The sequence below is a fragment of the Limulus polyphemus genome, unplaced genomic scaffold, assembly GCF_000517525.1.
Source record: "Limulus polyphemus unplaced genomic scaffold, Limulus_polyphemus-2.1.2 Scaffold171, whole genome shotgun sequence".
Taxonomy (NCBI): domain Eukaryota; kingdom Metazoa; phylum Arthropoda; class Merostomata; order Xiphosura; family Limulidae; genus Limulus; species Limulus polyphemus.
The window spans coordinates 732969-749624 of NW_013665781.1; the positions used below are offsets into that span (position 1 = coordinate 732969).

The 16656-nt window shown below is 30.7% G+C and overlaps 1 protein-coding gene across 2 annotated transcripts in view; it reads left to right on the top strand.

Moving 5' to 3' along the window:
* Positions 1-5226: 5226 nt before the first annotated feature.
* LOC106477994 (rho-associated protein kinase 1-like) overlaps positions 5227-16656 on the top strand; it is a 51959-nt gene continuing 40529 nt past the window's right edge. Inside the window, exons 1-3 of one of the 2 annotated variants that reach the window (XM_022381522.1) lie at positions 5271-5319; positions 6157-6262; positions 14355-14487. In XM_022381522.1, the coding sequence (XP_022237230.1) occupies positions 14431-14487 (57 nt within the window). In that variant the 5' untranslated portion in view covers positions 5271-5319; positions 6157-6262; positions 14355-14430. Of the gene's footprint in view, positions 5320-6156; positions 6263-14354; positions 14488-16656 lie in introns of both variants that reach the window. The other variant, XM_013938500.2, reaches the window with a different exon arrangement.

Genomic DNA, 16656 nt, shown 5'->3' on the forward strand with positions numbered 1-16656 from the left:
TTCACTAAATATTGAGAAACCAAAACGAATTTTGTAAATGAAATGAAATGCACCGAAAAAGCCCAAATATCCTTAAAATACTTGCATGCCTCAGTAAACAAGTGACATTGTATCATGCATTCTGTTTATATTTTAGTCAGCATTGGAAGAATTTACCAGAGTACATCATGTCAACAACAGCGATCAAATCTCAGCACTAAATATAATTTAACACTTTAACGTGGATTTTTTACCAAAAGCACTTTCGAAAATACAGCAATTTATTTTTGATTATATGCTTTCGTATTAATTTATCTGTGTTAGGTGCTGGCCTCACTGCTTCTTTGGGTTTCCTTATATATAATACGTATAATTTAAGAACAACATATTCCTATTACTCTATCTATGCCGTCTATACTATTCACTATACTAAACTATAAAATATATGTAAAACACTCAAAGCCAGCCCTTACCGTTAAAATACTTATCAACCCTTCCATTAAACACCCTTAAAATAACTAATCTATTAAATCTAAAGGTAACTCATTCTAAAGGTCAACCACATTGTTAAAAAATTAAAGCCATCTTAGCTGAAGATTACTCCTGCTATATTTGTGTTCCCTAGTCTTCCTGTTATCACCGTTAAATACAAAAAAGATGGTACATTAACACTATCAGTTATCTTTACTATTTTAAACACTTATCAGGTCCATTGTAATTCTTTTCTTTTTTTGTCAGAAGAAAACAATTTCAGAAAGCTTAAGCTATCCTCCTACGACAACCTTTCCATCCCAAGTATCATTATAGTAGCCCTCCTCTGAACCCTTTCCAACGTCCTTTCTAAGGTAAAGAGCCCAATACTGAACCTAGTACGTCAAATGTGGTCTATCCAATGACATTATAACAACTTTAGACTCGTATTCAATATTTCTGTAGATAAAATCTAAAATTCTATTTGCCCTACCTGTAACAACAGTACATTGCTTGGATGGCTTATGAGACTGAACAACAGAAACCCAGGATCATTTTATTCCATAACACTTTAATGTTATTCCCATCAAAATTATACTCATAATTCAAATTGTGATATCCCTTATGCATTCTCTTGCATTTATTATATTCTTGTATATGATGTCGTAACCTAAGCCAAATTTTACCTTTACAATTTAAAATTCTGAATAAAGTTTGAAGAGTCCGTTTAAACCTACATGCACCAACAACATAGGGAATTTCGTATAGGTGTGGATGGTGACCACAGTTGACTGGTTCTATCTTGCTGTTGTTCCGTAGGGTTGCAGTGTTTTTTGGAAGAATTTCTGTGAACTATTGTACCTACATGTACGTATCGAAGAATATATATAGTTGACAATAGCTTTTCATTGTGTCTGATAGGCTCAAGTACAGAATGGAAGAATTATTTATTAGGATTTGTTTTGTGTTTTTTAATTTTGTGCAAAGCTACCCGAGTGCTACCCAGCCGTCCTTTAACAGTGATAGACTAGAGGAAAGGCAGTAGTCAACATCACTCAACACCAACTCTTAAGCTATTATTTACCAACAAAAAGAGGAATTGACCACCACATTATAAAAACTCCACAGCTGAAAGGGCAAGCATGTTCTTCTGGACTTTCAAAGTTCATAAGTTACTTCAACAATGCATGGTCCACTCAAATGGCAAGCTTTCTACTCTGCACGTAGTTCTGTAATGTATGAAAAAAAAAACAATTAGTGTAGGTGATTACATGTTTCACTCCATCCTGCAAGTGTGACAATACTTCCTCAATTCTACTATCATATGCACCACTCCAACAGGAAGTCATAATATCATTATGAATATGTTAAAACTAAAGCGTCAATCAAAGCATGTTTCAGTAACAATAATGCTTGGTGACATTTCTCAGTCCATTTACCATATTCATCAGCTTTAGAGAGAGCTGACAAAAATGGAGCAATCTTAGAAATGTTGCCCACAAAATGTCAGTAATAACATGCAAAACCAAGAAAACTGTGTATATTTCTTTTGGTCATGGGTCGAGGCCAGTCTTACACTGCTGCGATCTTCATATGCCCAGTAGAAACTCCATCTCTACCCAATATTTATGGGAGAGATTCCATTTGTGTGCACATAAGCGTATATTTCCCTGATTTGAGCTTCAACACTCCCTTTCTTATCTACTGAAGTACTAACTTAGGTTTTAAGCAGCAAAGTCGATTGTATGACCGAAAACCACAACAAATTGACATAGACCAGGCATTATTCCCATTGAAGCCCCGTTAATGTAATCTCCATTAGTATTTGAAAAGGTTACTGCTTATGAAGATTAGGGTAAGAGTGTAGATTTGGTGTATATTAATTTTCGGAAAGCATTTGACAAGGTGCCACATAAAAGGCTTGTAAAAAATGACCTCTATAGGTGTGGGGGATAAGTTAGCAAATTGGATAGAAGAGTGGCTAGATGGAAGAAAGCAGAGGGTTGTTACAAATAGAGTTTAGTCAAATTAGATTAATGGTACAAGTGGGGTACCTCAGAGCCCAGTCTTAGGACCTTTCCTCTTTTTGATTTACACCAATGACATAGATGAAGGAATAATCAATAAATTATTTAAATTTGCAGATGATATTATCTTGGGTGTTGTTAGCTGTGAAGAGGATGCTGCTGATTTATAAAATGATTTAGATCATTTAGTGAGTTGGACAAATAAATGGCAAATGGGTTTTAATTATAATAAATGTAAGATAATGCATTTGGGTTATCATAATTGGAATTATAAGTATAATTTGGATGGGAATAACCTTAACAGTATCATGAAAGAAAGAGATCTTGATGTAACAGTTGATCAGTCTCTAAAGCCATTCAAACAGTGTGCTGCTGCTAGTGGTAGAGCAAATAGGATTTTAGGTTGTGTCAACACAAATATTGAATACAAGTCTAAGGAGGTTATAATTTCATTGTATAGGTCACTGGTTAGGCCAAATTTGGAATACTGTCTTCAGACTTAGGCTCCTTACCCTAGGAAAAATATTGAATTGTTGGAAAGGGTTCAGAAAAGGGTTACTAGAATGGTGCTGGGATGGAGGGGTTGTCATACGAGGAGAGGTTGAAATCTCTGAAACTGTTTTCTTTTGAAAAAAAGAAGAATTATGGGGAACTAATTGAGGTGTTTAAGATTGTAAAGGGAATTGATAGTGTTGAGGCATCATATTTTTTCATACTTAACAGTGAGAATAGGAGGATTAAGGGACACAAGTATATATTTTGGTAGGGTAGGAGGCATCTTCAGCTAAGACAGTTTTATTTTTCTAATAAGGTGGTTGGCTTTTGGAATGAGTTGCCTTCGGATATTGTGGAAGCAGTAAATTTAAGTGAGTTTAAGAGAAAACTTGATAGGTATATGAATGATAAGTATTGGCTTTAGGATTTTTTTGAATTTATTTATTAATAGTTTAGTTTAGTTGAGAAGATGGAACAGCCAAAATGAATCAATAGGTCCCATGTTGTTCCAAAACTTTAGGTTATGTTATTGTACAAACTGAATGACATGATGCCAAACTTATAATACCCATCTTGTATGCCGAAAGCAGTTTTAGGTTTTCTCTCATTATTCAATTAAACTTGCCAGTATGTGAATTCCAGGTCTAAAGTGTTGAACCACTGAGCACCTTACTTCACTTAACTTGTTGCCAACCATTTATAATTGCAGAAAAATTCCTAAGGCCTCATCTCTTCTTGGACAGATCTTTGTTTAAGCTAATGTTACCTGAAAAGCAAGTAATGTGTTTCATGTATTGGTTTGTACACCATATTACATGAAACGAATGTGCTAAATCTCGTCTGTAGTAAATCACAGAACACCACTTGTTTACACAGAGGTACTATGATTCTCTCTATAACATATACTCAAACAGTTCGTTGTTTCTGGACCTGGTCTGGCTGGTCATATGACTTTCCTGTGGAAATATAGTTCACCTGTTGCACTGGAAAACTGATTAAAAACTTTCACAGTATGTATAGCTCTAGGATACCAATCCCAGAAACCCATTTGGACACAACTACCCTTCATTCTGTGGTGAGGTCACCACACCTGAAGTTGGTACATCAGAGACGTGCTGTTCCAGTAACACTTAGCCTATCATCATTCACAAGAATGAAGTCAGTGTTAATTGGCCATGTGATGGACTTACTCAGAGCACATTATACACAGTAAGAGTAACCAGCATTTTGGCAGCTCCTGTATCAACCACGAACTTTATCTTTCATTATTGTACCTTTACAGGCACGTACAACGTACCATTCAACCCTGAAGAGCTAGGCTGAGTACCAAACGTTTGGTACAAGCTATCTACCACACTCCCCCAAGTCAGTGACCTGACCTGATTTTGGTTACAGTACTTTCCTGGAGCCAAAGTTCCAGTAATTATAGCTTGCTGAGAGCCCTCGTGTAACTGCTGTGCAGTTGGATGAAACTGGAACCCTCACATACCCTGCTGCATGACAAGGTGTGGGCAGCTCACTTTAAAGTGATCCAATTTTTCACATTTAAAGAAGGCGTTTTGATCTTCTTTTCCAGTGCAACATTTATATAAAAGCATCATCAGCACGGCCGGGTTGAAGCATAAATATCATGGGAGGATTAAAGAAATCCTACCCACGTATTCAGAGCCAGTAGGGTTGTGTTGCAATGCCAGGATTGTTTGGCTGCTGGTTTGCCTTTGTCAAGGCCCGAGCTCCGCGTAATGCCCACATTTCGTGAGGTGCTCTGTCCGAAGTACAGCCAATGCAGGTTTGCTCCTCCCCTGCGATTTATTCGAAGTTACGATTTTGAACCTTGTCACTGTGGTAACTGTCTCCGTTAGGGTGAGAAGATCTCTCACACCTAAGTGATATCTCATCATCTCACGAGGTAACCCCTTGATAAACTTATCTACGAGTATATTGTATGCGATCTGCCGAATACTTCTGAATAAAAACAAAAGTGATTTATAATTCAAATCAAGCAAAACATATATATTATATATATAATGAATTTAATACGCTATTTTTTAAACATTTTTAGAAAAACTTTGAAGAAAACCGAATTTTTATTTTTCTCTAAATGTGGGTGAGTAGATTTCAGACGATGAGCAAACGTTAATGCAGATTAAATTTTCGTTTTGGCATCAGTAAACGTTCCTGGAACGAAGTGTGAAATAGTTATACAAACTTTCACTAGATGGCGTTTAAAATCATTACACTACTTGGTCGTTCCGCAGGATTGTGGGTAGACTTATGCGGAAAATTGAGATGGATTAGTAAGTCGCCGAAATACCACGAAAATAGATGTCTGCCGAACTTGTTTTGGGTGAGTTTTTGTAATTCAAAGTGATCCCCTGTATTCAATACTTTGCTATAGTTTAAATTGCTTTATATTTCATAATAAAGTGACAAACCAAAATTTTTTAGTATCAAAACTAACTTGGTGGATGAGCGATTTTGCATATGCCGAGCTACGACCCGAGTGCAATGTAATGTATCTTGAAAATGTGCAAAAGACTAAAGTACTGTAGACTAGTGTAACCTAATATAGGCCTATATTGTAGTGTTATACTTATAGTATTGTGTATGATAACTTAGTAAATTGACCAATAAAATTTAATGTGATGAAAATATTATATTTATATATACATATTATTTACATGAAGGAAAGTGTACAAATTAATTTTACTCCAAAACATAGAAGTGAAAGTTTTGTCATTGGATTACGATATTCTTACAAGTTAAGTATTAAAATGGTAAATCATATTAAGACATTTAAGTTATGAAGTTTATGTAAAAGAAGAAAAAAATGTTAAAATGATATAATATAGGTATTATTTGTAAGGACAAGGGTAGTATGAATTCATCAATAACTGGCTTTCTTTTTTGTTGTAAAATAATTTAGGGTCAGGATTGTCACTGGCCACTGCTATTTTATTATTTTACTAATCTAAACAACATGTAATATATCTCAGATTTCATAAACATGATTTTCAAAGTATCAGTATCAGGCACTCCATACTCTGTTGGTTTGTCCCAGTGAAAAAAAAAATAAAAAAGTTTTTATAGCTTTAAAGCTAGTCTCTTACTCATTTTTTTATTTTCCTTTTTTATTTATTGACACAATGACAGCTTGACAGTGCATTTGGATTTTGTCTTTTAGATTTTACATGCAGTATTTACCAGCAAGAAAAAACAGAACAGTTGATAATGGTTCCTTGGTTGATTAAAGTGAGGAAATTGAAAATTAACCTAAACAAATTCAAGGAGTATGTTTATTCATTCTTTCCTCTTAGTATTTTTGAAAAACTAAATGTTTTGACAAGTGTTTTACAAAGTTGTCAATATTTATAACACATGCACACACTGTCTTATAATATGAAGTAAGATTATTGTTATCAGTGGAGAGTCAGTTAAAAATCTCATGCTCATAGATTATTTATATTGTGTTAGTCACTGTTATATAAGTGTACACTCAGAAAATTACAAATTTTGTATAATAATTTGAATGATGAAATACTTCATCTCCATTATAAAATTATGCAATAAAATGTCAACATTCTTGCATTTAAAAAGTGTAATTTTTCTCCATTTCAAAGGTGTTATGTTACAGTAATAATGTATTTTTATGTTAAATTATTTATCAGATATCAACAGTATTTAGATTTAAACAGATTGCAGCATAAGACTGTTGTAGTTTATCTAATATTTAATTATAATCAATCATATAATTTCTATGGGCTTCAGAGCTTCAAAAGTGATGATAGGTTATATTTTTCAATATCAGAAAAGGTTTGGGAGAAATATACATTAGGTAAGTCAGAAAAATGTAACAGACTACTAAGAATTAAAAAAGTAAAAAGGTATTAGGTCTGTTAGCACTTACTAATTTGAGTGATCCATGTGTATAAAAATTGTTAAAGACTTATGTCTCCTATATGCTATATATATGTATTGATCAGAAACACTTCTTAATTTTGAGACATTATTGAAACAATAAAATGCATTAAACTAATATGTACAACAAAATTTATAATTTGATGTTAGTAATTGTTTAATCCACATGTGTGTGTAATAGAATAATACAAACTATTTCAATAGAATAAATAGTTTATCTATCAGAATCTTAGTTATTCTGATAATTAGTAAAATGCTACTGTTCAACGTAAGTATTTGCCTTGTGTGAACAGCAAATTCCACAGTTAAGCAAATGGCACGTTTAAAATCCTAGCCATTTCATGATTTCTATATTTTGTAATTACGTTCATAGAATTTGTATCTTTCTAGATAGATATATTTTATTGTTTTAGCAATAGCCTTTATAGGTTCATTACAACTTAAACTATTTTGCTGTTACTGTAAAGCAACAAAGGTATACAGAAAAGCACTATTGACAGGGGTATTTATTTTTTGAACACAATAAATTATTTTACATTATATAGGTCCCCTAGTGACTCAGCAGTAAGTCCTGAAGGCTAATAATGCTAAAAACCAGGTTTTGATACCTGTGGAGGATGTAGCACAAATAGTCCATTGTGTAGCTTTCTGTTTAACAACAAACCAATAAATAAGTTCTTTATGAAACACCTAGATATATGGAAGAATACTGGTTACAGCTTTAAACTTAAAAATTTTCAAGTTAGAAAATTGTATTTAAAAAATTATAAGAAATGGATTTACCTCCACCTTTATAATCCCATTTAAAGATCTAGACATGTAGTTGTTCTTGACATTAATGTAGAATTATCTTGAACATTAATTGCTTTGTAACTTTTATGGATTTCCGAATTGGATGTATTCACAGTTAATAGTGTTTTTCTGGTGAGTTGCATAGATTCTTGACAGTATTCTTTGGAGCATTTGAGTTAGTAAGCTAGAAAGTGCTTGGACATTGTCAAGAAATGTTTATCACATTAGTAATAATTCTACCAGAGACGTAAAGTATATTGGAGGTGTTAGTAAAAGCTTCTGTTTTGCATCCCATGCATTTTATATTCTATTTGGTATTATATTATTTTAATATTTATTCTTTTAGCTTGTTAACATGAATGTTTTAATTACTGGAAAGCCTTCATAGGGCATTTTGCCAATACTCCCAGGTCTAATTATGCATGAGTATTAGATGACCTTGACCTGATTAGAGAAGTAATGTAGTTTTACACATGTACATTTAAAGGTTTTTGTTTTACCCTATGTTTCATCATGAAAAGGTGTATATGAGGATATTTGTGAAATGGTGTTTTGATTAACATGGGTTTGGGTTACATAAAACAGATAGTGCAATGTATAAGTTCTCATTGATCCGATGATATGCTACTAGATATTCAACCAATTTGATGTACTTATGTAATTAACTTTCTTGAGATAAAACAGTTTCATAAACCATGCATTATCAGGAACGTTCACAAATTTAGCAGTAATTAATTTTGCATAATAGTAAACATTTATACATAAAGCAACCAAATAACTGATGAACCTTCAAGTTAATGGGAGAAAAAATCAATCACCATCCTTGTAATTGATCTTAAAATTAGAGTAAAGCTGAAGTTAAAACATGAAATTTATTATTATTTTAATAAAGTGATTCTGTAATAAATTAAACTTCCATAAAAATATTAAAAACTTGTCCAGCTGCAAAAACTATTTATCAAATTATACATTTTATAGGAAATTTTGAAAATGTTTTCAATTTCAGGAATAACTGTTTACTTAAACCATAGAAGATTTGTTATCCATGTTACTGTATGGGTCGTCTTAAGTTATCTACTTTAAATAGTGTTACTATATGGGTTGTCTTAAGTTATCTACTTAAAAAGTGTTACTATACAGGTTGTGTTAAGTTGTTTACTTAAAAAGTGTTACTATACAGGTTGTGTTAAGTTGTTTACTTAAAAAGTGTTACTATACAGGTTGTGTTAAGTTGTTTACTTAAAAAGTGTTACTATACAGGTTGTGTTAAGTTGTTTACTTAAAAAGTGTTACTATACGGGTTGTCTTAAGTGATCTACTTAACCCTTTCGAGACAGGTCAGGTGAAAGGCCATGTCATCTCGTTGTTGACTCGCATTCAAAATTTTATGGAACTACTATTTCATAAATTTATGTCAGTAACTTTGGTATCAAACTGTAGATTAGAATTCAAATTTTAAAGCTATACATAACTCAATTTCTTAATTTAAAAGTAAATATAAAAAAAAACACAGATAAACATTGATTTTTATGTGTCACGTGGTATGTTGAATGCAGCACTGGTTCAAATTAGATGTTTGTGAAGTCAAAATACAAAGTCTACAGTTTTGTACAAATTAGAAACTCAAATTACAGATATTGACAAGCTAGAATATAAAATAAGAAGGTGTTATCTTTTCTGTTTGTTAAGATATTGCTCATCTAATAAATCAAACACAGTGGCATTCCACCCACCTCTTTCCATTTTTGGAAATGTTCCCTTATATTCACTTACTTCTATATATGACATGAATAACCAATTGGAAGCTCAGAACGTCCTCCTGGTTTTCTCAGCCTTTCTAACGTGGCTAGTGCCATTTCTTTCTTTTGAACCATGACTTCAATGAGCTAGGTTGTGTCTTTAGTCTACTTGAAATTTCATATTGTTTAGACTAAAATACATTTAGTTACTAAGCTTGATAAATTATAATTGAATTCTATGTTATTGATGTAGTAATTTATGATTTTGTAGTTATTCAAATGTATATATAAAACAAAAAATATTTTGTTTCATATCCTCCATGTACAAAATTTTTAAAGGCTTAGCAACCTATGTCAAGCAGCAACTGAGTATAAAGGTTGTAACTAAAAGAGATAATTGTTTGCTTTACTTCTTTATTTACTGTTCTAAAGTTTTAGGAAAAATATGTTTAAATAACTTATTTTAAAATAGCAATAATCTATATACACATATAATGTATAATAATTGAAATGTGACTGTCTTTTACAAAATACGGGTCGACTAAAACACAGCCAAGACAAGTTACTTTGTACAGATCAAAGGTCAGTTTTATGTTATTTGATACAGTAACATGAGTGCATGTGAGCTGCATCATTGTAACTACTGTATTGTTAGCCAGGCACGAGTGAAAGGACAATACAATAAATATATATAAATGTATAATGTTATGAGATTTAAGCTATTTCGTCTAAACATTTATGTTTTTGTGTTATAATTTGTGTTCATTCTAGAATGAAATAGGCATAATTTATGTTTATTTACTAAATTTTTATGGTGGTTGCAAGATCATTAAAATCTACTGAACCCATACAGAGATTAATTACTGAGAATAACAGATAAAATATAAAGTTTTTTCTTAAGAAAATTTGATAGCTATCTGGACATTATAAAGATTTCACATATGAAATTTCAAAATTTTCTTATGCACAAAAGTATTTTTAATCTTAAAATGATGTGAAAATAAAGCATGACAACCTTACAACTTAATATAAAAATTAGATATTTGTGTATGAAAGCATTGTAATGTTTACTGACAAACTGCCAAATTTCATTAACATTTGCTTACTAATTTAAAAGTTATGAAAACTATAACAAGTACAAAATGGTTACGAGGTCATCACATTGACTGACCCCGTATTGAAAGAGTTAAAAAAGTGTTACTATATGGGTTGTCTTAAGTTATCTATCGAAAAGTGTAAATAATTAATGTAATATGTATTCATAAATTTCTTCCTTTTCTTGATGTTTTATTGTTTATGTTTGTTAATATGCTATTTTAACTTTTGCTTTTGTATGATTAATTGAATCAGTTATAGAAACAATACACGCATTTGCAGTGTATGTTTTTACTTTAGTGATGCTCAAGAGACAAAAGTAGACATTTCTTTATCATAGTTTGAATTATCTTCTCCAGATACTATCTTCAAGAACATTGTTACTTTTGAATAATATGTTAATTTTGCTATTTTAATTTTTTTACCTTAATAACCATATGCATAATTTAATATATGTGAAAACAACAAATATTCATTTACTTGTAAACTTTTTGCCATAAAATATTGTGAAGAAAATAGTAAATACATGTAAAATGTATAAATTAATATCTTATTGTCAAATAGTTGATATTTGGTTTAAAAATCTTGGATAAAGTTAATTATAGTGAAATGGGAAAAATACTTGTTATAATTTTAAGGAAAAACATCTTTATTTAGTACATGACAACAATGAACACAAGTTAATTATACTTATAGAAACTATATTTTCAATTGATTTTCCATTCATGAACATTACATTATGATGGTAGAATTGTGAACTTATTAAAAAGTACAAGTGAATTTATATTTGTAAACAAAAGTATTTCAAGAATTGTAAATACAAAAATTCCACCCAAACATAAATGTTTGTATGCCTGTGCTGAAGGTTCAAGCTAACAATAGCAATGTGTATGGCTAAGAGGAAAAAATAACTATTTTTGGTTCTCTCTTATTTGTGAAAGTTAAAAATATCTAATAACAGACTGGCTTAGAAGATTCTAAAAAAAATGCATGTCAAGATAAGATATAGGTTATGGCCCTTCAGTCTAAAAACAATAATCACATTGGCAGTGTAAGTCACTCACCTCTGCCTTTGAATTATATACAGAGAGGCTACCATCTGGATCTGTTTAGTTCAGAGTAAACAAATAGTTTTTTTTCCAAATAGTACACTTTTTAGTTTAATTACAAGGGGAGAAAAAAGTTTTAACTCTAACATTATTGAAAATATGAAATGAAGATTGTCAGTTAACAAGCAGAATTATTTCCACTCTAGTCTGTTGCACACATGTACTTAATTGGAAAATTTTACTGATCAGTTATAGTAGAGTTTAGAAAAAAATAATAAAAGTGCAAGATAATGTTATTATGCTTAAGTTATATCCATTTAGTTACACTTTGCTGGCAGAGAAAGAGAGAGTGGCCTATACTTGCAATTTAGTAAAAAAAAATTATGATATTATAGTAATAGTTCCTTGTTATGAAAGTATTTATTATGTGTTTTTTATTGCACAGGGATGATAAATTTAAATATTTCTAATATTTATTAATTACAAACTTTCTCTATATAACCAAGCATAGAAATAGAAAAAATTCTTAAATTTTTTAGAAAATATCACTTTAGGTGCCTCTACAACACAATTTGATGTAATAGATCATGATTTTTACAAAATATGTCCCAACTCATGCTTGAACTTTAGACTCTTGTTTCATACTAGGATTTCTAATTCAATAATCTGTCTAATGAGCTTGTATGACTCAAGTCCCAAGCAGACAATGCACCATTCACTCAGTTCATGTGATCTCTTGGGGTAGAATGATCACTTGTTGGTTGACATAGTGATGTATCAGAATATTTTAAGGAACTTGCTCAAATATAAAGCCTACATTAATGCCATAAAGTAGATATTCTAAGAACTGTGTTAGCAAATTTTAAATTCCAAATAATAAATTTCCAATATTCACTATCATACTACAAGTAAAAATAATGTTTGATCATAAGTAGTCTTTCCTGTAAAGAGAACATCATCCATTCAAGCTGTGGTCACCTGTAAATACAATTTTTGTTTTCTCTTCATGATTTTGTATGAATAATTATACTCTTCAGATTAGTTTGTTTGATGCAATATTAATCATTGCAGTGTGCCCTTACCTAACCTGATTGCGATATGTTTTTTGGTTCAGACTTTGTCTAAAATATAAGAAGGCATCTCAGGAAGCTAGTATTTTGAGTGATTTTCTTTTTTTTTTGTAACTTTCTCCTTGTGTTCTACAATTGAATGACAGATTGTCTTTGTTAATAAATTTTGGTTTAAATTGTAGTTATTGCAAGAAAAGAAATTAATGGCTCTATGTCTAGCAAAGTCCTCCCAAGCATTTGAAAATGTTTTTTCTAACATTTATTAAAAATTTTAGTTTTGTTTTCATTCTAAATTTTAATAAATAAACTCTAGCAGTGATAGCATTTAACTATGTACATATTAAAAAAGTGTGACTTATATGCATTATTTATTATGTACTAGCATCTTGATCTTGTAAAGTATTAAATTAGACAAGTTTTTGTGTACATGTATTATGTTTGTGTTTAAAAAATTATTTGGACTTTGCTGCTGTTGTCCTTGCCAATTTTTTATTTATTTTGCTGTAGTTAGTCACTGAGACTTTCAAGAATTTCATTGCTTTTGTTATTTAAAAAAAGACATTTCCTCTGAGATATTTTATGCCTCTGGCTTATTACTATTGAAATTGAAACAATTATAGTCAAAGGAAAACAAAGACAAGACATATGTAGTGAAGAAAAATCTCTTTTTTTGTTACAAAATACATAGGAAGATAATTTTAGAATAGAATTTAAAGAGCTTTGGCAGGAGTCTTGATAAGTGTCAACATGTTTTGATGGTTAATGCGTCACTGTTGCTTTTAGTATCATTCTATCAACTTGCCATTAAACTCATGTCATAGAAGATAAAAATTGGGCATAACATTTGAATTTAGCAAGAGATTCAAATATCCAGACAAGTAAAATATATCAATATAAGTTACATAACGTTGACAAAAATTGAATTGTCACTATGATATTGGATTTGGACATATGTATCTTTGTAGGTTTTTCACTATTTGAAAATTATTGATAACTCATGTGAAAAGGTGAGCTACGTTTCCATTTTTATGTATGTGCTACATTAAAAAGGAATTGAAAGTAATTTAACCTAATTGTTAATGATTTTTGTCATGGTAAAGATACAGATAAAAAACAACAACAAGAATACTGTCTAGATCAAGCAAATCAAATAAAAACTGAGTTTTATCAGTATTTTTTATGAATATACCGCACCAGTCTAATAGCATTACTTCCTTGATACTGTTAAAGAATGTTATTACATTTAAAAACACCGCTCTATAATAGGAAAATAGGTGAGAAAATTGGTGAACTACCACAAGCACCTCTTAGTTCCTAACAATATTGTTGTTATTATGGATATAATTAATTTTAATTTGTTCTAATGAAAAAGTTAAATTCTGGTTTTAGCAAACTCTTAGATGGAGCTTTAACTGAAAACAAATTTTATTTCAACTGTATGTTGTAGTACTTATGAGCATATTGTGTTGCAGAAAGATTTCCAGAAAAAATTGGTACAAAAAGTGTAGTGCCTTACAATGAATTCTGATTAAGATACTTATTGCGATATAGAACTAAAACAATTTTTAAGAATATTCCTTCATGCAAATTGATAAAGTTTAACAACTTTATATGAAATAAAGTGGAATTATACATTACTATCCTTTCGTATAATTTCATTATATGTACTTATCAAGATAGTTTTAACACTGTTGTAATAGTCAGTATCTTTATACACAGCTAAACTGAACAACAGTACTGCAGTTCCTGCAATGGTGAAAAACATAATCTTGAGAACCTTGATATTCAAATCACTATGACAAGTGAAGACTTACTGCAACCTGGACATGTAGTTAAAGAAAGATGGAAAGTGGTCAGTTCAAAGATTTTCTAGCTCTTCATTTAAAGCTATCTAAAACTATGTTCTTGAATGTGTGGATTAAACATTTTAAATTTCATTAGTGCACACTTTCTTTAGAAAGATATTTCTATGTTTTTGGGGTATATCCTTAATCAAAGTAGCAATAACAATGTGCAGATAATTATAAATAAGTTCCTTAGCCCTAAAATTACTGGTAGAGTTTGTATGATTCCATTTTTCTAGACTATTTATGCACCCAAATCCTTTATGAATCCTTAGCAATATATGAGTCACACAAAACCATTTAATGTAAAATAATGTTAATACTTCAATCAATAATACCAATTGCTGCTTGGGTCCCCCAGTGTATTAACATACAAATAAAGTGATTTTATTGAACCCTTTTTTTTTCAACTCTGTGCAATAAATGTTGTAATAGGCTGAAATATTTATGTAATTACTCAGTAAGATGCAATATGTGGTTCCCAAAGATGATGAACAATAAAAAAACACAAGTTGGTAAGTTGAGGATTAAGAACTGAAGGTTTGTTTTCCTTAATAGTTTGTTTTTTATTTTTTATTAGTGGTTACACTAGTAAGTGAAAAGATTACGAAAATATTGAGCAGTTAGTATACTTCTATCATTTATTTAAGGATTAACAGATAGAAATGTTATGAGTAAATTTGGATACATTTGAAATTCCTACACACTACCCTACAAACAAATTGCATTAAATGAGTGTGACACATTTTTCATTAGTAATTTATAGAATGTTTTTCATAATTAGTTCCTTCAGCATGTACATGTATATAAAAAGTTTTATGGAATTAAGTGTGTTAATCCTTTTGTTGAGTGTTGTGATCTTAGAACAGAAGTACACAGTTTTCAGTGTTTGATTGGAAAATTATAGGTATCTTTTATATGTGTTTTAACTTTCCATAAAGCCTGGAGCTGTTTTTTTTTACTTCACCTCGATAGTCTCATACTATCTATCCATCTGTCCATTAAACCATTTATACTGCATTATTGAATTGCCAAGGATTTTTTAACAGAGGTTGCATTAAAGTTTTGAAAAATGTGCATCTTTAATGCATGAGTATCTAAAACTGTGTACATGCTAAATGATCATGCATACATAGTGATTAAATATTTTCAGAAAAAAGATATATAAAAAAAGCATTCATATACTTTAATTATTTAAATTATATTCAGTTCAGGACTTGGAAGCTTAATTGAACTTCTGGTGGTCCTTTTTGTTTGAATAAATTTTAATGGCCCAGACACAGTTGAAGTTTAGTTGATTAGGCCCATTAGTTGTTTGCATGATCTTCTGTGAAGTGAGAGTTGAGATAGCTTTGGGCAGAAAAAATAGATCCACAAGGAACAATGGTAACTGGCACAACTGCAGTAATTGAAATAAGCACTAAAAATTCTGGTAAACATCAGTGTAGTCTACAGCAAGTATTTGGCAAAATTCCTCAAAGTTTGATCAGCATTGACCTTATTGCTTGAGTTTAATTTGTTGAAAATTGTGGTGCATTGCTGCTTTTTCTATAAGTGTGTTAGTGTAAAATCAGACACAAATCAGCACTTATTGAAAGAACTGTTGTCTCTGAGGGAATTTACTAGTGTTCAAAACTTTTTCAAGAGATCCCAGGACTTAAAAAAAGTGACAATTTTTGAATACAAATACAATTTTGCATTATTATGACCTCTGCTTAATCTTATTGTATATTCACTAAAATGCTGATGTCAGTTTTTATATTTATTAATAAAAGATTGAAAGCTATGAAAGCATAAACTGCCAAACATTATACTACTGAAGCCTAGGATTTATAAAGTATGATAGTTCATTAACTTTAAATGCAATAGCTTTTTCATCAACAACAAATTAATTAAAAATTGCAAATTTGAAATTTACAAATTTTTTTCAAAGGCTTATGCATTTTGTGGTCTGTAAACAAAATATGAGTTTTATGGATTTATATCTGTCTTTGAAATATAAGATTTAGTTTTAAGAGTATGTACATGGCTACCCAGATAGATCCATATCACCCAATCCCCTTTTCATCTTAACTAAAGGGTGTGTAGGGTAAAGATGTACTGTGCTGAGAAGAATATTTTCCCTTCTGTTGTCTTCATTTTTGGTCCAGTTTCTATATCCTGGTCCTTTCTACTCA